At 39.0% G+C, this 26022-nt stretch overlaps 3 protein-coding genes and 1 pseudogene across 4 annotated transcripts; 2 read left to right on the top strand and 2 right to left on the bottom strand.

Moving 5' to 3' along the window:
* The first annotated feature begins 21 nt into the window (after positions 1-21).
* LOC132168226 (ATP-dependent Clp protease proteolytic subunit 6, chloroplastic-like) lies at positions 22-5333 on the top strand. Of its 2 annotated transcripts, XM_059579348.1 has the most exons (9): positions 22-216; positions 352-389; positions 926-995; positions 1385-1586; positions 1716-1781; positions 2823-2963; positions 3903-3956; positions 4708-4800; positions 5085-5333. In XM_059579348.1, the coding sequence occupies exons 1-9, from the start codon at positions 125-127 to the stop codon at positions 5130-5132; spliced, it is 804 nt and encodes a 267-aa protein (XP_059435331.1). In that variant the 5' UTR covers positions 22-124; the 3' UTR covers positions 5133-5333. The 2 variants fall into 2 exon arrangements, with proteins under 2 accessions (XP_059435331.1, XP_059435332.1); XM_059579349.1 differs by lacking the exon at positions 4708-4800.
* Positions 5334-6167: 834 nt separating this feature from the next.
* On the top strand, positions 6168-10650 carry LOC132161585 (uncharacterized; annotated as a pseudogene).
* Positions 10651-12232: 1582 nt separating this feature from the next.
* On the bottom strand, positions 12233-13886 carry LOC132167108 (cytochrome P450 89A2-like). The gene has a single exon (XM_059578005.1). The coding sequence runs from the start codon at positions 13884-13886 to the stop codon at positions 12333-12335; it is 1554 nt and encodes a 517-aa protein (XP_059433988.1). The 3' UTR covers positions 12233-12332.
* A 3606-nt stretch (positions 13887-17492) lies between these two features.
* Positions 17493-19461, bottom strand: LOC132167684 (cytochrome P450 89A2-like). The gene has a single exon (XM_059578694.1). It carries the CDS (start codon positions 19384-19386, stop codon positions 17812-17814), a length of 1575 nt encoding a protein of 524 aa, XP_059434677.1. The 5' UTR covers positions 19387-19461; the 3' UTR covers positions 17493-17811.
* Between the last annotated feature and the right edge of the window lie 6561 nt (positions 19462-26022).

Genomic DNA, 26022 nt, shown 5'->3' with positions numbered 1-26022 from the left:
AAGACAGACAGACAGAAAACATACGACTGCAAGAGGGAGTGAGATTCAGTTTGAATAAAGAGTTCAGGGAAACCTCTATCCCCTAGAGAAACCTCTCCTCTCTCTGGCTGTCTTTCTCTGAGAAATGATAGCTTCAGCTTCTATCTCAGCGCCTTTGAGGTTCTCAATCGCTTCTCGCAACAGAACCTCGCTTCCCATTTCTTCACTCCCTAACAGGTACTCATCTCTGGTTTCTGCCATCTTGGTTTATACCACCATTGCTGCTTTAATGGCGAGTTATTCTTTATTGTTCTCAACATTTAATTTTTAGTTACTTCTATTAATGCCAGAATCATTTTTGCTATGGTGCAGAAACTCAACGAGGTCCATAGAGAATTATTCAACAATCGGTACTTTTTTATTTTTTTAATGAATTTCCAATTTGGTTGTAAACGTTTGCAGATGTAAGCATAGGTGACAATCTTGTGCGTTTTTGGACCTAAATACTCGCATTACTACGCGTTTCGGGCTTGCCCAAGTTGTAATTTTTTTTAAAGCTTAATTTTGTTAACCAACGCTTCATCTGGGTTCAATACATGCTGATCAAAAGCCCTTATCTTTTTGAGCTTAACTGTGTCAAGTCAAATTGCTTAAAAAAAAAAAAACCGTGTCAAGTCAAATCTGTTTCCCCCAGTCTTTTTTTGGCCTATAATTTTGATGCCGTTTATATCAACATGTCAATTAGTACATATTTACACAGTGATTATTTTTTAGCCCACATGTATCTATGTACACACACACACACACACACACACACACACACATATATGTATTTGACAGTGTTGATAATAGCTTTTCGTATAATTGGCTGTTTCTGTGTTCAGTTACTGGTCTATATGCACAAATGAAGTGAACAATTATAGGGGATGATCATATCTTTTGACAGGACTATCTAATAAGACTGGTGGGTTACCTTTAAACATCGGAGAGAAGGATTTCTGTGATGCTAATGTAAGGTGAATTTCTTTTACCCTTTTGATTGAAACGATTGTTGTCCATGTTGTATTGTTTTTATTCTTTTTATGGTGAATTATCTTACAACAAGTATGTGTATATTTTTCATAAAATTTCCATTGAAAAGTTGCATGAGGATTCTGAAATGAATAAGTATAGTGGTGCACATGTGAAACAATGCAAGGCATTGCAGCTATGCCATGGTTGTTTGTGTTAGTCTTTGCAAAATTACTTTAGAATACATTATACATACTATTCTTCTGTTGTTACTCAGATCAACTCCTTCACTGCATTTAAATTATAGATATCTAATCTATTCCATGTTTTCTTAATTTTCTGTTTATTAGTATTATGTGGATATATAAGTTCATGAAATCCATTTCCTATACAGTTATGGTGCAATAGAAGCCAAAAGGGGGAATCCACCCATAATGCCAGCAGTATTGACGCCAAGAGGAATTTTGGACCTCTCATCTGTATTATTTGGGAATCGCATAATCTTCATTGGTCAGCCTGTCAACTCACAAATGGCTCAGCGAGTTATTTCACAACTTCTTACTTTGGCAACTATTGATGAGGATGCAGATATACTGGTGGGGCTCTATTTCTATCTTGGTATTTTCTTTTTCCACCATTATAACCTATAAATATGGGTTACAAACCCAGAATTTGAATGCATGGTTCTTTTTCATTTCTGACTCTGTTGTGCTTACCTTGTGAAGTTGTATCTGAACTGCCCTGGTGGAAGCACCTACTCTGTGTTGGCAATCTACGATTGCATGTCATGGGTAAGGTTTTATATATTTTTGTTTATTTATTTATTTTTCTTATTTTATTGTTTCATACCTTTACTACTCTGTGTTGGCAATCTACCATTACTCGCTTTGACCTTCCAGGAGATGAGAACAAGCATTATCATTGACCTAATATCAGCAAACGCAATACTGTCAGGTCCTTATGAACTCTTATAAATAAATCCTAAATTGATTTAATTAAATCAAGTATTCATACCCAAATTCAGATTATTATGAGCAAGAGTAACCATTTAACCATTATCTTCCATCTCACTAACTGACAAATATTCCATCTACTCCTAATCAAATTTGCAGGTGCTGGGCAGGATCCTTTTTCCAAGATAGTTTGATGTAGAATAGACTACTACATGTTGCTGGTCCAGAATAGATGGTTTGATGCGAGGACAAAGTGGAAAATAGGAGTATATAACTTGTTGTAGGGTTTGCATAGAAAGAAAATAGTGAAAGAGGAGGCTTATGTTCGTGTCTTGCCTCTCTAATCTCATAATCTCTCTCTCTCTCTCTCTCTCTCTCTCTCTCTCTCTCTCTATATATATATATATATTGTAATATTTTGCACAATGACCAAAATATCCCTGTAACAAAACCCTGTCACCAACTTTTTATTTTAACCCTAACAAACTCTTCTAACATAACTAAAGGTTGATGATTAGTTTATATGAAAAGAACAAAAAAGCTAAGGTTTCAGATAGATATGAATGTTATATTTGTTATCCAATAGGTTACTTGATGTCCATAATAAGCAAATCTGAATTGAAGACGAAAGTGAACATTTGTGAATTACGGCAGAAATAAAATAAAATTCGTCATTTATTTTACTTTTTATGCCATTGGTTTCTGTATCTTTTAGAACAGCAGGCAGGTAAAAGCATTTTTATTTGTATAATTGACATGCAATTCCATTAGATATTATTTGGTGTATGCCTTTTCTCTTTAGACCCATCGAACCTTTTTCTTTCATTCTCTGTCAAGTAAATGTTATATTCTGTAAGCATATAGTGATTCCTTTTACAGATAAAGCCTAAGGTTGGTACAGTATGTTTTGGAGTAGCTGTAAGCCAAGTGGCCCTGCTTCTTGCTGGTGGAGAAAAAGGAATGCGTTATGCAATGCCTAATGCTCGGATTATGATACATCAGCCACAGAGTGGATGTGGGGTATGAACTAACTTTTTTGTATAGTTTATAGCAGTTTATGGAAGAAAATCATTAATCTGTTTTAATTGGTCTGGAACTGTCATGGCCTATTTTGCCATATTACATGAAAGGTGTGTTGACACTCTCAGTCCCAACAGCTTGAGTTGTTTGGAAGTGACCAAAAATGTATATCAAGCACACCATGTAGCCCGCTTCCCCTCCTTTCCCTCATGTATGTTGTCGAAACTACACGTGGACCTTAAAATGTAGTCAGAAATATAAACAAGCACCGAAATGAAAAATGAAACAAATTGGGGCTCCTGAAAACATATCAAGCATAATTGCTTTGCTCTTATATTTATGCCATTGGTATTTATAATTTTCTCAGCCTGGCTTATACTTGAGAGGTTGGGAATAGGGCTTTCTTACTTAACTTACCTGTTGAGCTACTAACTGACAACTTTGGCTACAAATGATTTTATTTGTGTTGGATTTAGAAAACATGAAATGACATGGAGGATGCAATTGCTTTATTCTGCGTGCCCATGTCTTATGTGCAATGTTTGGGTTTGGATCCCTTAATATTAGGTCAAAATTTATCCTTTTTATCCAGAAATCGGGCTTGAAGTTCTCGCCTTACGGGAACCTGTAGGGATTAGTGCGTGAGACTGCATCTGTTTTGATACTAAATAACTTGCTAAGCTAGGAAGAGTAGAAGTTCTATCTTTCCATGTCCACCCTATCTTCTTTTATATTTAGTTCATTTCCCCAGGCATGACGTATAAGTGCATGCCTTCATGAACTATTGATATATGCATGCATAGTCGTCAAAAACTGAAAGTTCCTGTAGAATTTTGTTTAATTCAGTGCATGTTGCAATTTGAACGATTGAGTCTCAAAAATACTGTATGATTCATTTGTTGCAAACAACAGATTTGACTATAGTTTATCTGCTTGTAGGGTCATGTGGAGGATGTGAGACGCCAAGTGAATGAAGCAGTTCAATCTCGCCACGTGAGTCTATCTCCTTCCTTTCTCAGTTGGAAACTTAATCTCTGGATGGGTTCATTTTAGGGTACTTGAGTTATATTCAAGCTGAACCTAATAAGTAAACTGATTCTTATTATTATTATTATTATTATTTATTTATTTATTTGGCTAATTTGGTTATGTGTATTAAATTACCAATTATCCTAAAAGTTTAAACTAGTAGGAAATGGTAAATTTAATAAATACTTTAACAATGTCAAAGTTGAAGAAAACAAGACTAATTTCTCAGCTTATTTTGAGCATCAATGGCTGTATGGGAAGCTGAAGTTATAGGTTATATGGCATATTGGGCTGGACCGTTCCAAATAATTTTCATATTTGGTACTATCGTCATTTTGGTGCTTTGAAATTTATATCAATAGAAAACTCAGGCTACCAGTAGTAGGCTACTAATTGCAACCTATCTTCCGATTATGGATTTTACAATATCAACAAAGATAGCTCAAAAACATCACTCTGAGAAGTGGAAGGTTTTGGTTCATAATGTACCTATGCTCTTGTGCTGCAGCCAATGAGTTTTGACTCGATGGTATTAACTCATAAGAATGGGGTGGAGGGTGAGACTGGGTCTAAGACCTACTAGATATCTGTGTAGCTTACCAATAATAATAATAATAAAGTATTTTCAGTGAACGCTGCTGCGTGCTTCTCATCTATAAAAAACTCTTTACTGATCCATTATTTTATTGCTCCTCTCCTTGGTAATTTTGCTCAGAAAATTGACAAAATGTATGCTACTTTCACCGGCCAAAGTCTTGAGAGAGTGCAACAATACACTGAAAGGGATCGTTTCCTGTCTGTTTCCGAGGTAATGTCAGTAAATGCTAGTTTATGTTGGATTATGAGGTCATGGTGCTCAATGCCAGTGCTTAGTAAAAACCTCCCTTACCCCACGCCCTACCCCTTTCCTCTCCAACTGCTTGTTCCAGTGATGCTCTTGCATAAATGGCATCCTGGAATAGAGCTTTCATTAACCGCTTCCAACTTTTGTGGTGCCATTTTTCTCTCTGGCTGCTGATTGCTACTTGTTTAAGATTTTGAGCTCCACCTGCCACTGCAAATTGTCAACATTCTATTGCTGCCTTCTTGCAGGCTATGGAGTTTGGACTCATTGATGGCGTCTTGGAAACGGAATACTGAAAGGAAGCTACACTTTTTTTTGTGCCCGAATGTTTCATGCACTCGATTTTCATACTGCGGCTGGTTGCCTTCTCTAAACCCCCAAAACATCCATAACTACATGGATTTTTGAAATTTAGGATTCCGATTTGAGTCGAGTCCACTTTGTTTGTTCTAAAGCTTGCTATCATCTATCAATATAAGGCTAATCTTTTGAGGTTCTGGTTTTAAGAAACACTGGGGTTGATCTAACTCTGAGGGTTGTAGTTTAGCTCACTATTGCTTCCCTTTGGTTGTAGTCTTGGTTTTGTGCAACTTTAATTAAAGTCTTTTATGCGATTTACCAAATAGAATTTCTGCTTTTTTTGGGTAAAAACATATATATAATTGGTAATAAACTAGTCAAAACACAAAACATTTTTCAAATGTAGACCTCAAAAAAAAAAAAAAAAAAAATGAAAATCATTATTCACAACATTATCAACCATACTCTTGTAATGCATTCTCTGTTGATTTCATTTAACCTAATTTATTAAATTAGCATGTGCCCAAATTCAAAATATATGTGATTTTCACTTGTATTTTAAAAAAATGTACGTGAGAATTACAAGCTATGTTTAATGACATTAATTTAATGAATTGAATTAGAGAAAATTTCTCCAACTAAATTTAAATAAAAAATCTTCTTAAATTACTAATTAAGTTGCTATTGTTCCTAACTCGGTAGAGTTTGGGTGGTTTTTATAATTTACCCTTTTTGGTTTTTTTTTTTTTGACATGTCCACACAAGGGAAGGGGGAGGGGAGATTCGAACTAGTGACCTTCGCTTCATTAGGCGTGGTCTACAGTCGATTGAACTACCTCTTGGGGACATAATTTACCCCATTTTGATCAAATAAAGAAAACCAAACATTTTTTTTTTAAGCCAAAGAATCAGGTTTAGTAAGAGCTACAATTTTTTTCAATGAAACCTAAAGAAAAAGAGAAAAGCAAAAAGGACAAAAAAAAAAGCTCTCTCTCTCTCTCTTTTTTTTTTTTTTCACTGCAGAAGCTCTCTCTCTCTCTCTCTCCCTCCAAGCCATCTCCGGCAGGCGGCAGCAACTACTCCGACGCCCTCAACTTCTCTCTCCAAGCCATCACCCAGGTCGAGCTCAATAGTCTTTCTGTCGCCAAGGCTTTAGTCCTCCTTGCCGGCCTTGTGTACGACAAGTATTTGTCGTCGTGAAGTTTTTTCCAATTGTGAGTCTCTAACAAAATACCCGCCCCTCCCCCGCCATACCCGCTCTACCCGCCCCACATTACCTGATATTGATTATTTTAGCCGGGTCGCGGGCATAAATTTCAAAACCCATAGCATGCGGGCCGGGTATCCGAAACAACCAATACCCGCCGATCCGACCCGTTCTCAGCCCTAAATTCTGATCCATGGGGCGTTAAACCCTCTTATCTCCATCTAAAACCCTCTCCGTCCTTGAATGTCTGTGTCTGAAGTTGTTCTACAAACTAGGGGTTTGATTTCTTATTCACAGAAAGAGAGAGATAGAGAGCGAGCATGGCATGAAGAGATGTTTGATCTTTGCATTCAGAGCCGCAAGAGTTCTTCGATTGCTAAATTAAGGGCGGAATCGGAGTCCCTATGCTTCGGAGTCCTCGCAAGCTTGCTTGGTCAATCACTTCCTCTTTCTCTTCGTTTTCCCCAATTTTTCGCTCTTAAGCAAAAAATCTGCTTTTTATATTTTAGACGCAACTTTCCTGGGAAACAAACAGAAGTTATTATTTGAATAGACGATTACTAGCTTGGTGATGAGAGCGGCAAAACTTAGTTGTACTTCCAGTATGAAGTAGCAAAATGCATCTGTAATGAAATAAAATACTTGTTTTTTTCCTTCTCAGTTTACTTTTCAATTTTACCCATTGGGGATATTTTTATTAGCACACTTGGAGGTATAGTTATTGGCTTAATATTTTTCATCTTTTCTGAGGAGCAAAGAAATGTATTTGGAGTGTGTTTATTGTTCAATTGATCATTGGGCATTGTTGGTGGCAAAGAGGAAAACAAAAAGGGGCCTGCGTATATTAGACACCTGATTGGGTCTCCCAACACCAGAGAAGTTGATATCCAGAGCTGGTTAAGATCAGGGGGACTGTACTCAATTGTCCCAAAAATTATTGCCAGCCAATGCACAAAAGAATAGTGCTTTTTACTTACCTGGGGGGACTCGAACCTGGGATTAAGAGAACCCACTAGCAACAGACTATTTAGCAGTTTCACATATATTGCTACCAGGGAGGTGTTTTTGGGGCCTCTCAGAGTATGTTTAAAAATAATGCCACTCAATCTTGGCTTCTAGGTAGCCAGACAAAAATCTGAACTTGGTACTGTGAAAGGAAATCAAAAGAATATACTATATATGTTTCCGGAAAATATCCAGCTTCATTGATGGTCTTGTTGACCCCAAACTCTGATAGTTTGTTTTGCATTTATGTGTGTGTGTGTGTGTGTTTATATTTCCGGTGGATACCCAGCTTCATTGATGGTCTTGCTAACACCACAGTTTTGGTTTTCGTTTGCATGTATGCGAGTGCATGCATTCTTGGCCTATTGCTGACTTGCATTGCTACTGGTGCTTTTGCCCTTCCTTCATCAAATGGATTATTTTTTACTAGTTCAAAGAGCACCTCCTTCCCTTGTAAGAACCAGGTAGAGGGTGACGTTGTGAGTTTAGGACCTACTGGGTGTGTGTGTGACTTATCAATAAAAAAGATTTTGATCCTCCACTTTATCCAATTCCTCGTTTTAGTTAGAGCATCACTTGTTTATGACCTCCTTCTTTATAAGAGTTTCTGCAAGTATAGAAGAATTGCTTTGATAACAAATTTAGATCACTTCAGTTAGTTTCTGGATCTTGGACCTTTTGTGATGGTTTGACACGGCCTGAGTTATGTTGACCATCATATTATGTGTATAGGACTCCCAGTTCATTTCTATATGTTCATGGAGCTGCTATGATTTTACTATTTTGAATATTTTCACGTGTTTAAATCATAGATTTTATAATTTTGACTGTCTCATGGTATATCTTTTCATTGTATCTACTCCATTCTTTTTGTGCTCAGTAAAGCTTGTTTTTCTTGGGCAGTGAAGAACTTGCTTCTTGCCTCCTCCTTGTTGTCTGGCTGTCAAATCAGAAGTTACAAGAGTAGCTGATACATAAGTGTGCTCTTCATGAATCCTAGCAATAGCAGGAACTATAGTAGCCAGGTTCTAGATCATCCCTCTGGAAGAATTTCAAGTCAATCTGGCCGCCCTCTAAAATTTGCATCGAATGAAAACTTATTCTGTTCTTCAATCGAGTGGTCTTCAGCACTGGTTCAAAAACTGGCAAGAACTCAGGAAGCATAAATTGACGGCGAGCACTTTTGCCGGGGCTATTGGTTTTCGGCCTCGCCGAAGAGCCCAGCTGTGGTTAGAGAAAATTGGCGCAATTGAGCCATTTTCGGGAAACCTGTTGGACCAATATCAAAGAAGAGGAAGCACTTGAAAGATACAAGCTCATAACAGGAAATACTGTTTTGTTTCCTGAATTTCAGGTCTATGGTGAGAGAAACTCCGAAGATGATTGGCTAGCAGGTTTACCAGATGGGGTAGTTGACAGGCTAGTTTATGGGTTTACCTTCACGGGGAGTGCTTGAGATAAAGTGCCCATTTTTCAATGGAGATGTGAGCAAGGCTCTCCCTTGGACACGAGTTCCCCCTTTACTGTATTTCACAAGCTCAGGGTTTAATGGAAATTATGGACAGGGATTGGATGGATTTATATGTTTCGACTCCTAAAGGGAGTAGTCTATTTCGGTTATACAGAGATATAGAATACTGGTATGTGTTGAAGATAGCACTCTCTGATTTCTGGTGGAAGCATGTCCATCCAGCCAGGGAGTTGTACCAAAAATCTGTGATCACGAATCCCTTCACTGAATTACGATCACTCAGGCCAGCACCAAGGCATGAATTATGTAATTATATAGTTGTTTATGAAAGCAAACACGTGGTTGATAACTCCAAGTTGTTGATGCATGAAATTTATGGAAAACTGCAAAACTGATGCATCTGATTGTCTAATTGTGGGTTTTTTGAATCTTTGTGGCTTAAGTTGATGGGATTTATTATCTAAGTAACAAGTGGTTGAAGTATCGTTTGCCTGATTTGTTGAAGTTGAAGTAATTTGTAATTGGAACTGTCACCTGGACGAGAAAGAGGGGAAACAATTGCTGGCGGAGGTAGAAATTATGATGTTAATCACGACAGAACCCAGATCTCTTTATCAAAAGCAGATGCAGAAATGAAATCCTTAATATGATTACAAGAGAATGAATATATTTTCCTCTATAGCCATGGTGCGATAGATAGCAAATGAGAAGACAGTAGGGATCGGAAGGTTCAGAACTTTCAGTTATGTCACTGGCTACTCTTCGGATGTTGAGTACATGTAAGCTTCACTCTTTCTTTCTTTTTCTTTTTTAATCTCTTTTTGGGTATGGTTCGTGTGTGGAAGCCATGTCGGATATTGAACAAGTAGTTTATAGGCAGCTGGATAGGACCCTTTACTGAATATATTTGCCAAGTCCTCCCTGTAAGCATTGGTTGCAGCTGCTTGCTCTGGCTTGTCAGCTATCAAACTACATCCAAAGCTAAGGAAGAAGAATATAGTAGGTATTATGGCTAGGAGTAACCAACTAAGAGGCTTTAATGCCGAACAAAGTGGGGCTTCCACCTGGGTGGTTTGTGTCAGGTTGAAAATTGACCCAACCCCAATCCTAAGGGCTAGCAGCAGTTGAACTTTGTCTTGAAATGGGATTTGAGGTCTGAAAGTAGGCTTTGGTTTGGTCAGGTTTGTGGGATCTTTCAGGTTAGAGTGGGAGGCTTGTCCACTTTACTGTATATCTTCTACATACTAATATCAATCCCTCTGTCATAAGAATTGTTGATTCTTGTTGATGCACCATACCTTAGAAGGTATTTACTTACCGGTAGATAGATGGAAAGAGACTTGTTTCATAGGATTATGTGGCTTCTTGTTGTCTTTGTTTCCTGTGGCTGTGCTTATAGTGTTGTGTTATAATCTGTACAAATAGTATACTTCCATAGATTTGTCTAAGGGATGTTCCCTGCATTGAGTACTTGGGAAAGTTTACATTGGTGTGTGTGTTTTGCCTATGGTCTTTAAACCGAAAGAAATCTCCTTCCCCATAAACTAGGGTGGATGGAGGAATTGTTATCCTATATGATTGTGAGAGTTCTATTTACCTAGGAGAACAAAATATATACATTTGTTCTTTGTGTTTGTGAGTGACTGTGGAGAGCACAGGTAAAACCAGTCGGTTTCACTTTTGCATATGCCTTTATGCAGTTCGCAAACTTCAAGTTTCATATGAGATAGTACCTTTAATGCTTTAAGTGGTCAATGTATATGTATGTGTAATTATAAAGATTTTCTTCTTGATTTAAACTATTGTTGAATCATGACAATGTGTTCTCTTCTATTTTGGTTTAACTGTCTCGAGTCTTCCATTGTTGCTAAAATTGGTCTTTAGTTGAGATTATATTTGCATACAAAAATATCGTCTTCCCGTTGGGTACTTGAAATTTCATGAGCTTGAAAGTCTTGTTTTATTTTCAGTTTCCAGGACAGCTAATACAGCACTGGAAACTGAAAATGGAAGATTGCTAAAATTTAATTGAACATGCTTGGGGGGAGGTTTGTTTATGCCTCTGGATTATATTCATCATTCCCACCACTTTTTTTTTTTTTTTTGTAATATAGTTTGCACCTGACATGTCCAATGTCATCTCTGTTGTGATATTATCATTGTTGCCCAAATTTATTCTTGATTTCTAAAGTAATTGCTCAAGATTTAAGAAGAAAAATCAGATGATTATCCATATTAGCATTAGGAGCAAGATTATTTTCATTTGGCATCAACGACTGATGCAAACATCACTTAAATCAGTTTACATGACACAGTTGCATAGAAAGAATCTTGCTGTCCCTCCTCTTTTTTCTATTCAAGGATGACTGCTGTGGCATGGAGATGATGTAGGGAACTAATTGATCACTTAAATTTCAAACACTGACCATTTTATCCAGCATGCCATGGAGGGTGCAATCACCAGTGACTGAAGTGAAAGCAGGCATGCATTAACTGGTTAGTGTCATCATCGTGTGGTGTGCAATAATAACATGCTGCTTTCGGCAACAAGTGCGGTGCCTCCTGAAGAATGATATTTTCAAAGGAAAAAAATTATGCAACACAATTTAAGAGATGAAAAATGAGATGTTAGTATAAGTGGGGTTATTTAGACTTTTTATTATTATTAATCATGGCTGGATGTTGCAGCTTATAAAAGTTGCAAAGCCATATATACTAGAAATGTTCACAAGAGATTCATATTTTTTATTTTTTTATTTTTAATATGCATGGTAGATAGCACAGAACTGTGTTATTATTGTAAACTATGCCAGAATAATATTGCCACCTAGAAGAGGTTTAGTGGCAATTAAATACTTTTCTTAATAACATCAAATTATTAAATGTACGAGAATTGGGGTTGGTAATTGGGTGTACGAGAAATGACTGAAGTTTTGTAGATCATGAGTGGACAACAGTAAAATTAAAGATTTTTTTTTTTAAAGACATTTTATCACGGGACAACTGTCTTTAACTTTAATATTTCTATCTTTCATTTTTTTTTCTTCTAGTTGGGTGTATTTCTTGTATATTTTCTATATAATTAGGCTGCGACTTACTCTTTTTAATAAAATTAATATTACTTATTAAAAAAAAAAAAAAGGAGCTTGTAATAGATACTCACTAGACAAAAAATAAATACTTACGACATGGATCTGCAGCTTCAATTGTTTTATCATTCCACTATTCTACATGCGTCTTTTTTACTTTTCTTTTGGGTTTTTGTATAAATTATTAAAAGACAATAAAGCATACAAGATTATTAAAGATTTTCAATTGTTGCCAAACTAGCTTTGACATTCATATTTCCAAACTGGCCGGCAGAAATTAGTAATACAATTTCTATTATTTCTATTTAGTAAACAGATCAGGCATCGATTTATTAATATAGCTGTGGAGTTTGGTTCACAGTTAACATTGGCATCTTAATTATTACCTATAGATTTACGCATGTAGTCATAACAAACCATGCATTTAAAACCTGGGAGATAGATGAGCCTTCAATGGATACTTCATCACCACTGTGAACTCCTGCTTCTCTGACAAATCAACCTCATCTCCCTCCACAGCTTTCCAATCAAAATTCCATACCAAATTGGCCACAAAATATTCCAAATGAAGCATGGCCAAGCCAGCCCCAGGACAAATTCTCCTCCCTACCCCAAAAGGCATCATCTTGATCTCTTTGCTTCCCGTTATATCGACCACTTTCCCTCCTCCACCACCGATCATGAATCTCTCAGGCTTGAACTCCATCGGATCCTCCCACACCTTGGGGTCCCATCCCATATCCGCCACCAAGAAATTCAAAGTAGCATTCTTGGGCACCAAGTAGCCTTCCAAAACCACATCCTCTGTCACCGCATGTGGCAGCACAAATCGCGAAGGTGGGTGCCGCCTTAAACCCTCCAAAACCACTGCCTTCAAATACCCCAACTTATTCAAATCCTCCTCCTTCACCTCCTTCTCTCCATCCCCCACAACCACCCCTTTAATCTCTCCCAACACCCTCTCTCGCACGTGTGGATATTTCACCAAATTTGCCATTATCCACTGCAATGCCGTGGCCGTAGTGTCTGTGCCCGCGTTGATAAACTCCGAGCACAAGCTAACCATTTCCCCTTCTTCAAGCTTCCTCTTCTCCTCCGGCAACTCCAAATCCAACAACGTATCCACGTACGACACCACAAACTCCTCCTCCTCATTCTCTCTTGCCTTGCTTAATCTTTCCTGCTTCGCTCTCTTCCTCGCTTCTATCAAAGGCATTAGTACAGCCTTCCGGGCTTCGAAAATATCGTAGAACTCCTTCCAACGCTTACGGAATATTATCTTTCCAAGCCAAGGCCAAAAGTTGAGTACATTAAAACCTTCAGCTCTCAAAAGCAGGTGACGGTGGACGTCTTCGATTTCATTTATCTGGGTCTCGCGAAGCTTGTCCCCGAAGCACATGAGTACCAGCAAGCAAACCATGGCGTATCGGAAATGGTCAACCACGACGACAGGTTTAACGTTGCCGGATTCGGTCGTGGAGTGAGATATAAGGCGGTTTATGAGGAAGTCCAAGACCCACTTGCGGGCGCGGGTGTAGGACTTGACGCGCGAATCGTGGAGGATCTCGGAGGTGAGGTTGCGGCGGAGGATGCGCCACGTGGGGTCGTAGAATGAGGAGTTGACGTTGTGCTGGTTGCTGGTAAATGTCTTGGTGGTGAGGAGGGCGGGTGGGCGGTCGGCGAATACAGCGCCGTTCTGGACGAGGGCTTTGTGGGCTAGGACTCGGTTGGTCACGATTATAGTCGGGCGCGAGCCGAGGCGGAGGGTGAGTATGGGCCCATACCCAGCGTGGAGGTTGCGGAGCATTCGCTCGCGCTCGGAGGAGGACTTGCGGAGCCATAGGAAGTTGCCGAGAATGGGAACGGTGAAGGGTCCGGGAGGGAGCCGCTGGGTTTTGGAGGTTTTCTTGGGAATGATGAGAAGGGTGAGGATGGTTGTGATGCAAATGGTGCTGAGTATGAGGAACCAGGTCTCCATGATGACGAATTACTGGAACAAGAGGGGTCAACTGTATTCTGGGTTCTTTGTGACCTGTAACCTTAATCATGACTTTATTGTTGTTGACTATTTCTCACTGATGGGGGAGAGCATGTCGTTATCTTCTTTTTGTTTTTTTTTTGTTTTTTTCCTAAGGTTTCGAATCAATCATCTTTATCAATCCCCATGACCTCGTCTTCTCCTACTTGCTATGCAACTAAACTGTTATTTTTGCTACGCAAAAACAACCGCTTGAATCCGACACGCTAACAAAAATTATTGTACCATTTCTTTTTAACGGGTAAGATGAGGATTACATTAAAAATAAGGGTTAAATGTTATGTCATGCTGAATTCTTCCCCCCCACCCCACAAAAAAAAAGTCTTTCATATTAATGGAATTTATTATTTATGATCAGTAAGATTTCGAGTAAGTGTTGATGGCCCAACAACTCATTTTGTAGAGATTTTTTTTCTTTTCTCATTGAAAACTCTAAATGACTTTTTTTTTTTTTTTTTTAATACAGTACTTAATGTTATTTAGTGGACTTAATTTTCAAATTTATCTCCATAACTCTTAAAAGGATATGACACCTTCTTATAAGTTGAAATAAATTGGTATATTTCGATGAACCAATCTCACATTATTATTTATTTAACATTATAGTTACACAGTTTTATTCATGTTTCTTTTCTTAATTGTTGTGGCTTCCTTGTGGAGTGAATTAAGTTGATCTTTTTCTTGGTCAGAGGGTTTAAAGGATAAGAAGAATAATCAAGTCATTCACATCAAAAAATTATCTTTATTTCAAATCGACGTTGAAATAGTATTTTTATTCCGCCCACCAATCACTGAAAGTTGATTGTCGGTCGGTGATGGTTCAGTGGTGGTTGATAGGCGGTCAGTAAGCGGTAAACGGTTAATCTGTCCATCCTTACCTTTGACTTACAATCTACATTATACTTGACAAAGTTATATGCAAGTTTTAAGCTTGAAAATCGGTTGCGCTCGGAGTGAACTTGTAGAAATTTGTAATACAATGAAAAATTCTATACTAGGAAAAAATAATTTTTTGTTGTGAACGACATGATTGTAGAAATTTGTAATACAATGACCATAGCCGTAGGTTTCTGTAGTTGAGACATTATAGTAAAGGGGTCCATTGCATACGAATAGGCAATATATCACTTTCCTTTTAAGTTGGTTTCTGTCTTTACCATTCACCAGACACTCACAGAAATGTTCCTTTCCGGTCTTTGTAGAACGTTTTCCAGCCAACAAGAATTGACATAATACACCACGAGAAAAACAGCTTCCATTGCCCTAAATCAAAAATAATTTTTTTGATGTGAATGATGGGGCCGTGCTCCATGTGAGGTTTGATGAGCTTCAACCACTTTTATATATTTTATCGTTGGATTTGGATTCCCTCAGAAGTTTGCTAAAAGTAATTACCTCAATAACACACAAACTTCTGCATTTATTTAGACCATTAGATGAAATATAAGGCTCAGATTTTAAAATATGAAAATCTCGTATTTTAGAAAATATGAGAGAATCTCAATCCATCAAACAAGCAAACTTTTACAATTGAGAAATATACTACGCACACTTTTACTCTCACACTCTTTGCACACTTTCTTGTACATATGATGTACAATTTTTTTCACAAATCAACCTTCTCCCATGTGCCATAAATCCAATAGTTTATTTGCAAAAAAAAAAGGACCCTAGATGCATAAGTCTCTTTTTGTTCATCTCCGTCCTATTTGTCAAAATCAAGTGTAAGGTTGTAATGGAGCCAAGTTAAGTCAAGCTTTAAGATTTTAAGATTTTAAGATTGGCTTGTTTATGAAGATGCTTATTCGAGCTAAGCTTGAGTTATAGTTCAAGCCGAGCTATAAAGACTTGCTAATGTGATCCGAACTCACCTTACAGTCTGAAAGTCCTCTCCTTTTCGTCTTTCCATTTGGCACCCCCCTCCTCCAGGCTCCTTGAATATCAATTTTGACGTGGCTGTAAAGGATTCTCTCTGTTTCGGCGGGAGTGTTGAGCAATGACAAGGGTGATATTCTTATGGCTTTTACTAAGAAATTGTTCTACTCTGATGTGAACAAAGGGGAAGCTACGGCTGCTCTAATGGGTGTACGAAGATTCTGCTTGAAGGTGATTCTAAATCTTGCCCTCTTTTGGCTGTTCTAATACGCTGCTTGAAGGTGATTCATTGGAAACTATTTTGGTAATCAACCAGCTCTCCCTCTTCTCAGATTGGACCTCAGCTCCCATCATCTCTAACATACTATTGATGACTGATCTTCACCCTGATGGCAACTCATTTCTTTGTGATCTGATTAGTAGCGTATAAATTCTGCCTAGGCAACCACACTGCCCACAAACCACAAAAATCTAACGCACCAAACACCTCTCAAACTTTTCAATTCGTGGCAACTGGGTTTTGATCTTCGGCTCCAGGAATAAGGACATAACTAAAAATTTCATTCACAGACAACTAATCAATAGAAACCCGAGACCTTCTTGGGGACTCAAAGAGTTTTTGGAGAGCATTCTCACTTTAAGACAACTTTTCCATTATTAACAGCAAGAGGCCATCAGTCCTTGGACAGTTTTTTAGCACAGTACTTGGCCAGAAATCGATTTCCAGATTCTAGGGTGGTTTTCGAGCAGTTTTGACCATAAGCTTTGCAGCTGAGTAAGCTTTTGCGAACTGATGTACCTCTGCAAATCTTAAGCTTGATATCCACTTGCAACATTTCCATCAAACCATGTGTGAAGGAGAGGAGGGACATGAACGGTTAAGGAGAGAGACTCTTGAACTTTCCCCTTTGTAGAATCAGCTATAGGAATCAACCCCAGCTGCCACAAAGTTCTTCATTCTCCCTTGATTTGTAATAACAGGTGATCTAACCTCCCACTTGATATATGTAAAAGAATTTTCTCCTCTGTAAGGATTTGATTTCTACGTCTAATATTGTTTTCTTTTTTTCGCTTCCAAACATATAAATTGTAGCACTCCATCCCTATCCGCATAAAATGGGCCTCCATTGAATTCCATCTTCCACATCCTTAGTCCTCACCTCAGCACACCATCCGAGCCTGTATATATCTCATCAACCAAGCAAGTTTTTAAAATTGAGAAATGCTACACGCTCTCAAATACGTACTCCTTGAAATGGTACTATTACTAAAAGTTAACTCCATTTTACCTTTCAATATAAATTTGCCAAAATAAGATTTAAGCACATAACAATTTAAAAGATTATAGTCCTGTGAAAACATTTCTTTAAATTAATTACATGGAAAAATTAATAAGATGACATAGAACAAGCAAAAAACAAATGCATACTGACAAAGAACACCAAGACAAATCCATCATAGGAGCCAACAGACTTATGGTGACGGTTGTCTCCTTCAAATGGGGAAGAGTTCAACAGCAAAGTTATTTATGTAAGGCATTGACATTTAAATTCGAATCAGGCCTCTAATGGTCTCCCTTTATTTGGGTATAAGAGAAGGCGATCCAGCAGATGTAAGTTATAATCAATAATTATCAATATAGTATATATTACTCTTTATTGAAACCTCATATATTCCCAAACAGGCAGAAAGCATAGGTCTATTGAAAGAGTCGGTCCAATTAAGGTTCACAAGGCCGAGGGCATATATACAAACAGAAAAAACAGAGAGAGCCAGAGCCACACAGAAACGCACAGGCTTCCATTCCTTCATTTAATTCAAAGTTAACATTGACATCTTACCTAGAAAATCAACCAGACCATTCAAAACGAATTAGGATCCTCTTCTACACAATATTCCATTAGCTATATTGGAAGGGATATTTTTGTCCCCTCAAAAATTGAAAAAACAAAAATACTCTTCCATTAATGGAATATTATTCGGTTCGAGATCACCTGGGAGATAGATGGGCCTTCAATGGATACTTCATCACCATCGTGAACTCTTGCTTCTCTGACAAATCAACCTCATCTCCATCCACAGCCTTCCACTCGAAATTCCATACCAAATTGGCTACAAAATACTCCAAATGAAGCATTGCCAAACCAGAAGCAGGACAAATCCTCCTCCCTGCCCCAAAAGGCATCATCTTTATTTCCCTGTTTCCCGTTATATCAAACACTTCCCCTCCTCCACCACTCAAGAATCTCTCAGGCTTGAACGCCATCGGATCCTCCCAGGCCTTGGGGTCCCATCCCATATCCGCCACCATGAAATTCAAACTGGCATTATTGGGCACCAAGTAGCCATCCAAAACCACATCCTCTGTCACCGCGTGTGGCAACACGAAATGCGCAGGTGGGTGCCGCCTTAAACCCTCCAAAACCACTGCCTTTAAATACGGCAGCTTGTGCAAATCCTCCTCCTTCACCTCCTTCTCTCCATCCCCCACAACGACCCCTTTAATTTCTGCCAAAACCTTCTCTTGGACGCGTGGGTATTTCACCAAATTCGCCATTACCCACTGCAACGCCGTGGACGTAGTGTCCGTGCCCGCGTTGAGAAATTCCGAGCACAAGCTAATCATTTCCCCGTCTTCAAGCTTCCTCTTCTCCTCCGGTAACTCCAAATCCAACAACGTATCCACGTACGACACCACAAAGTCGTCATCATCTTTGTCTTGTTGCAGCTGGATATCCTCTCTTGCCTTGTTTAATCTTTCCTGCCTCGCTCTCTTCCTCGCTTCTATCAAAGGCATTAGTACGGCCTTCCGGGCTTCGAAAATATTGTAGAACTCCTTCCAACGCTTACGGAATATTATCTTTCCAAGCCTAGGCCAAAAGTTGAGTATGTTAAAACGTTCGGCGCTCAAAAGCTGGCGACGGTGGATGTCTTCGATTTCTTTTATCTGGGTCTCGCGAAGCTTGTCTCCGAAGCACATGAGTACCAGCAAACAAAACATGGCGTATTGGAAATGGTCAATCACGACAACAGGTTTAACGTTTCCGGATTCGGTCGTGGAGTGAGATATAAGGCGGTTGATGAGGATGTCCAAGACCCACTTGCGGGCGCGAGTGTAGGACTTGACGCGCGAAGGGTGGAGGATCTCGGAGGTGAGGTTGCGGCGGAGGATGCGCCACGTGGGGCCGTAGAACGAGGAGCTGATGTTGTGCTGGTTGCTATTAAAGATCTTGGAGGTGAGAGGGGCGGGTGGACGGTCGGCGAATACGGCGCCGTTCTGGACGAGGGCTTTGTGGGCTAGGCCTCGGTTGGCCACGATTATAGTTGGGCGCAAGCCGAGGCGGAGGGTGAGTATGGGCCCATACCTGTTGTGGAGGTTGCGGACCATTCGCTCGCGCTCAGAAGAGGACTTGCGGAGCCATAGGATGCTACCGAGGATGGGGACGGTGAAGGGTCCAGGAGGGAGCTGCTGGGTTCTGGAGCTTTTCTTGCGAATGAACAGGAGGTTGAGGAGGGCTGTGATGCAGATGGTGATGAGTACGACGAACCAGGTGATCATCTCCATGTGTTGACCGATTGTTAAAACATTTACAAGAGTGTTCCGGGTTAAGGCTGTAACCTTAATTATGACTTTATAGTAAAACTTTCGCAATATATATATATATATATATATATATATGTGTGTGTGTGTTATAATATGTATATTCTCTTTCACATTTTGTCATTGATGTGGAGAGCATGTTATTATCTTTTGATATTATCGTAAACAAAAGTCGGAACTTAGAAGCTACCGATTTGTATTTTCGTAGATTTTTGTTGAATGATTATTAAACCCCTCATGGGGCAAGGCCTTGTCCTCTCCTACTTGCTATGTAATAATGCAACTAAACTTTTAAACACTTGATTCCAAAACTATCACTCTCCTATTTTATTTGCTTTCAATCGCGTGGCCCCTACACCTAGTGTTGATATATATATATATATATATTGTGAGTACCTATTACATTTAACTTGAAACAAACTTAAAATAAAATTAGTGGACAAGGTTTTGGGTTCAGCCTATTTAATTGAATAGCTCGTATTAGAATTTATTTATGTTGTTTGTATACTCAAGCATCAACATGACTCGAACTTGACAAGTGACATTTATGATTGTTAATTATTGTCACGCTTTACTAGCTAATTCAACACGAAATTAACAAGTTAAAATTGAATATTATAATCCGTTTAATTAAATGAGTCAGATTATGATGAACTTATATAACCTTATACTCACGCATCAACATACGGAATAGGATCCTCTCCATTTCAAAATCCTTCTATTTCCTCAATTTAGTGCATTTTGAAGGGTATTGCATTTAATGCACTACCATCATTAAAACTTTTGGACAACACTACTCTTCAAAATACACTAAATAAAGGAAATTGAGAGATTTTGAAATGGAGAAAATCTTTTTCCTCAACATAACCTGAACCCGACACGTGAACACAAATTAAGATTTGATTACATTCACACGTATAATATAAAAAAATATAAACCCAATATATAGAAAATCTATATTGTAACAAAATTTGGTTCAATTCAAAGTGTTTTGTCCATAGTGCAATGGCATGCAATAGATTGTTTTATTGGAAAGAGAAATGGTCAATTATTTATGTATATACGCTACTGCGTTTTTGAAAAACGATATGCAGATTCTAATTCATTTTGGCAAAATCGATGTTCACGCGTAATGGTCAAAAGTTGTTATTTAAATCAAAAAACATGAAAGTAGAGTACTGTCAAAGCTTAGCTTTATTCTAATATACAAATCAACGATAAGTTGTCTCCAAAAATTTAAAAAAATCTTCCAAAAATATATATATATATATTTTTTTATGAGGCCTCAAAAAGTTAATTTACTCCCCACATTTTTTTAAAAAAAGAAAAAAAAAATTGCCCCTACTCTAAAATTTCTGGCTACGCCTATGCTTATACAAAAATTCAAATCAATAATCTCCTTTCCTATTGCTAAACAAGACCACTAATAAAATTGTCCTCATCATTTTCATTGATTGATACAAACTTTAAATATAACTCACTTTTGAAAACCAACTTACAAAGAGATGATACCAAAAACACTTATATACATAAGATTAATATTAGATTTAACCTATGAAAGACACTAAGTAAAACTCACCCTATGATAAAAGTCAAGAGCTTACATAAATATACCTTTGATAAAACTCATCACTGCCGCTAACCGCTTTTGTGGCTTTTTCCTACCTCCCAACAACCATTGCTGGAGGGTGGTTCTCATGCGCCAACGAATGGCTTCCCCGCATCGGGTCCAGTCGCCTTCCTCCACCTTGTCCATCGTTGGTATTGCTGGAGGGTGGTCCTCATGCGCCAACTAATGGCTTCCCCGCATCGGGTCCAATTGCCTTCTTCCACCTTGTCCATCGTTGGTATTGCTGGAGGGTGGTCCTCATGCGCCAACCAATGGCTTCCCCGCATCGGGTCCAATTGCTCCTCCACCTTGTCCATCGTTGGTATTGCTAGAGGGTGGTCCTCATGCGCCAGCCAATGGCTTCCCCGCATCGGGTCCAGTCGCCTTCCTCCACCTTGTCCATCGTTGGTGTTGTTGTGCTAAGATTTTATTTGCTTTTCTTTTATTTTTCCTTGTAATTTTATGTTTCTTGTGTTTCTATTTCCTGGCCAGTTCCTTGAACTGGTCACATTTTCATTTTTTGACATAATTCTTCATCTCTTTATCGACTACTGATGGTCGGATTTGGTTTCTTCTATCTACCACTGATGGTCGTGATGGTAACCCTGATGGGTTTTGTTCTGTTTACAAAATCCTGCCATATTTTATAGCCTTTATTGGCCGTTTCAGTTCACTCAATGGGGTGAGTCATTCATTTGACCCATTCCCGACTGTTCTTCGGAAGGCTATTTCTCCTTTGTTTTTTATTTTCTTGTAATTCCCTTTCCCCTTCCCCACTTTGAATAAAAATAAAAAATCAAAAAGCATATATACCTTTGACAAAACTCACCCGTAAAGTAATGCCTTTTCTTTTTTTTTTTCTTTTTTTTGGATAATGAAACCCTCCAATTTTGACAAAACTGGAACAATTATGCAACAACATACAACCAAACACAAAACTGCGGTTTCAACTCTGCAGAAACACGTTACTAAAACAATGAGACACCAAAATGGTAGTTTTTATTATTGAATGAATAATCACATAGGATGTCTTACACATATATACATATATACAGCAGTATAACAAAAATAGAAAACAAAACACTGATTTCTAATTACATGGGATTGACTCTAATTCCTTCTTTATCTTGATTATTCTCTTTCCTTTTTATATGAGCTTGAGCAACACGTTAGTGTATCAAATCTTGGACATATTTGATATGTATGGATCTTTCCTCATTGACTTGTTCACATCTTTCCTTTCTTATTGAGATATGATACTATTGACAACAACTGGCATGATCTTCTTTTTATTGCACGAACACAGTCTGTGAGGATTTATTCTCAACTTAGCCTTGGACAACACATTCCAAATCAGGTGTAGCTTGAGTAACTGATGGAGGTGTATCACAGGTTGCAGTATGTATTCTAACAGCCCCTCGCAAGCGAATGGGGGGAACCACCATGAGCTTGGACTTGAAGAACAAAAATTGAGTAGAAGAAAGTCCCTTTGTAAAAACATCAGCAATTTGATCTCCAGAGGAAATAAACTTAACTGTGATATCACGGTTCACAACTTTCTCACGTACAAAATGGTAATCAACTTCAATATGTTTTGTACGGGCATGGAAGACCGGATTTGAGGCCAGAGCAATAGCACTAACATTATCACACCAAAGGGTAGGCACGGAGGGAAGAGGAATACCAAGATCTCTAAACAACATACGAATCCAAAACAAATCAGCAGTTGTAAGCGCTAAAGCCTGATATTCGGCTTCGATACTTGAACGAGAGACAATAGCTTGTTTCTTAGCACTCCATGAGACAAGACAATTACCAAGAAAGATGGCAGAGCCAGAGGTGGATTTACTATCATCAGGGCTGCCAGCCCAATCAGCATCACAATAGGCAGACAAAGTAAGAGGGCCCTTGGTGTAGAATAGTCCATGATCAACAGAATTCTTCAAGTAACGTAAAACACGTTTGGCAGCCGTCCAGTGAGTGGTAGTAGGAGAATGCAAATGCTGACAGAGTTGATTGACTGCAAATGCAAGTTCGGGCCGGGTCAAGGTGCAGTACTGAAGTGATCCCACAACATGCCTATAAATGGATGGATCAGGAAGAGGAGACCCATCAAATTGGGACAGTTTGCTGCTGGAGGAACAAGGAGAAGTGGACGGCTTAGCTCCTGTCATTTGAACACGATGTAAGAGATCCGAGATGTATTTTGCTTGGCAGAGATGAAGGCCGACATCAGTCCGTGTAGCCTGAATACCAAGAAAGAAGCTAAGTGGACCAAGATCCTTAAGTGGAAATTCCTGCTGTAACTTGGAGATGAGTGACTGAATTACTGCAACATGAGAACCAGTGAGTATAATATCATCTACATAGATAAGCATGAACAACCGAATGCTCCCATGAGTAAAAATAAATAACGAGGGATCAACCAATGAAGCTATAAATCCAAGTTCAAGCAAAAATGAAGATAACCGATGAAACCATGCCCGGGGAGCTTGCTTGAGACCATACAAAGATTTGTGTAGCTTACAAACAAAGTCTGGATGTAGCTTGTCGACAAACCCTTGAGGTTGTTCCATGTACACTTCTTCCCCAAGATACCCATGTAAAAATGCATTAGAGATGTCTAATTGTCGAATAGGCCAATTAAATTGAACAGCCAAACAGAGAATGATACGAATAGTAGAGGGTTTGATCACAGGACTAAACGTTTCATTATAATCAATACCACATTGTTGTTCAAAGCCACGGGCTACCAAACGAGCCTTAAACCGCTCAATAGAACCATCAGGCTTTTGTTTAATCTTGTAGACCCACTTGTTGCGAATGATATTATGATGCAAAGGTCTTGGACACAAGGTCCATGTGTCATTGGAAACCAAGGCTTGATATTCTTGAAGCATAGCTTCCTGCCAGCGTGAATCAGCAGCAACTTTAGTAAAGCTGCTGGGCTCCTTCTCGGTAAGAATAGTATGAAAGGAATGAAAGGGGTGTTTAGTAGAGTGATAGAGTTTGAAGTTGGTAAAGGGTTTAGGTTTAAGGGAGCCAGTTTGGGAGCGGGTAGTCATTGGATGATGAGGTAAAGGTACAAATTGTTGAGGAGGAGGCAGGGACGGAGAAACAACAAGGGAGGTATCAAGGTGATCAAGAGGGTGTGAATTGAAAATGGGGGAGACAGATTCAGTGTGGTCTAATGGAAGGGTGAGGGGTATAGGGGAGGTAGGTGGGCTTGTTGGGATATGAGATGAGGGAGGGGAAAAGGAAGTAGATGGTGAATGAGGAGTTAGGGGCGGATCCAAGGGTGCAGGTACATGAGGAGAAGCAGGAGGTGGGTTGATAGTTGAATGAGGTGTATCAGTGGGTGCAAGTGATGACTGAAATGAGGATGGCAAAGAGAAACTTACCGGGCTGAGCAAAGGAATATCATTCTGTGCAGTGAGCTTGGAGGGCAGCAGCATGGCATCAGGTTCCTTGGCTGGAAAATTACTCTCATCAAACACCACATGTCGAGAAAGGTAAACTTTGTTGGTGGTGGGATCAAGACACTTATACCCTGCATGATGATAACCAAGAAACAAGCATGGCTTTGACCTATATTCAAGCTTGTGTAGACCATGAGGACGCAAGAGAGGAAAACATTTACACCCAAAAACCCGAAACCGTTGGTAGTCAGGTGCTTTCTTATATAATTTAGAAAAATGGGATTTGAAGTCTAGAGTGGGAGTGGGTAGCTGGTTGATTATATATACAGCAGTTATAAAAGCATCAACCCAATACTTGTTAGAGAGATGAGCATGCGCAAGGAGAGTTAGGCCGGTTTCTAAAATATGTCTCAATTTTCTCTCAGCAAGCCCATTTTGTTGAGATGTGTGGGGACATGATTTTCGGTGAATGATCCCATATTGGTTAAAGAATGATTGAAATCGAACTGAGTTATATTCTCCACCGCCATCAGACTGAAATTGTTTAATGGTGGTAGAAAATTGGTTTTCAACCATGAGTTTAAATTTGACAAATTGATCAAAAACTTCTGATTTGGCATATAAAGGATAAATCCAAGAGAAGCGCGAAAAATCATCAATAAACACCACATAATACTTGTAACCACTCACAGAGGAGACGGGTGAAGTCCACACATCTGTGTGGATTAATTGAAGGGGATGAGTTGAGACACGGTTGGATGGATGGAAGGGTTGTCTTTTGCTTTTGCCCAACTGACATGAAATGCAAACATCACTTTTATTCATATTATGAAAAGACAAGGGTAAAGAAAAATTCTTAATAACCCGTGAAACGATATCAAAGGAAGGATGTCCTAATCGAAAATGCCATCCCATTGAGGATGTCTTTATTCCAAGAAATGCAGTGAAGGAGTGATGATCTCTAAGAGAGGATTTGTGAAGCCGAAGGGGGTAGAGGCCATTCTCACTTCTGCCCTCCAGCAGAACCGCATGAGTCCGATAGTCCTTCATATAAAAATGATGAGCAGTTAGAATAAAATAACAATCATTGTCCATACAGAAACGTTGAATAGATAACAGATTGGCAGTGGCTTGTGGACAATGAAGAACTTTATTAAGATGAAAAACAGAATTAGAGGGAGATTGAAGGGTTGTAAGACCAGTATTTGTTATTGTGAGCCCAGCACCATTACCAACAGCCACTGTATCATCATTCTGGAAAGGTTGTTGTAAGCTCAAGTTCTCTAGGTCATTGGTGATGTGGGCATTGGCACCACTATCAGCAAACCAAGGTTGTTCTTCAGTGGCGGCATTAGTTTGAGCCACCATAGCAGCCAACTGAGGTGGTGGATGCTTGCCTTGATAAGCATAATCCATGCGGTGGAAACAATCCAGTGCTTGATGACTGGTTTTTCCACAGATTTGACAAGAAGGCCTACTGCTGCGAGTAAACTGGTTGTCATATGCTCCTGGACGGAAGGTCAAAGGACTTTGTCTTCTATTGTTGTATGGTGGCCTGACAGAGTGGCCAGA

This window comes from Corylus avellana, chromosome ca1 (assembly GCF_901000735.1).
Source record: "Corylus avellana chromosome ca1, CavTom2PMs-1.0".
NCBI classification, from domain to species: Eukaryota; Viridiplantae; Streptophyta; class Magnoliopsida; order Fagales; family Betulaceae; genus Corylus; species Corylus avellana.
This window is presented reverse-complemented; position numbering and strand designations above follow the sequence as displayed.

Coding starts and splice junctions, on each gene's coding strand:
- LOC132168226 (XM_059579348.1), top strand. CDS start 125: ATGATAGCTTCAGCTTCTATCTCAGCGCCTTTGAGGTTCTCAATCGCT. Junction 217..351: donor ATTTCTTCACTCCCTAACAG/GTACTCATCTCT, acceptor GCTATGGTGCAG/AAACTCAACGAGGTCCATAG. Junction 2,964..3,902: donor AGCCACAGAGTGGATGTGGG/GTATGAACTAAC, acceptor ATCTGCTTGTAG/GGTCATGTGGAGGATGTGAG.
- LOC132167108 (XM_059578005.1), bottom strand. CDS start 13,886: ATGGAGACCTGGTTCCTCATACTCAGCACCATTTGCATCACAACCATC.
- LOC132167684 (XM_059578694.1), bottom strand. CDS start 19,386: ATGGAGATGATCACCTGGTTCGTCGTACTCATCACCATCTGCATCACA.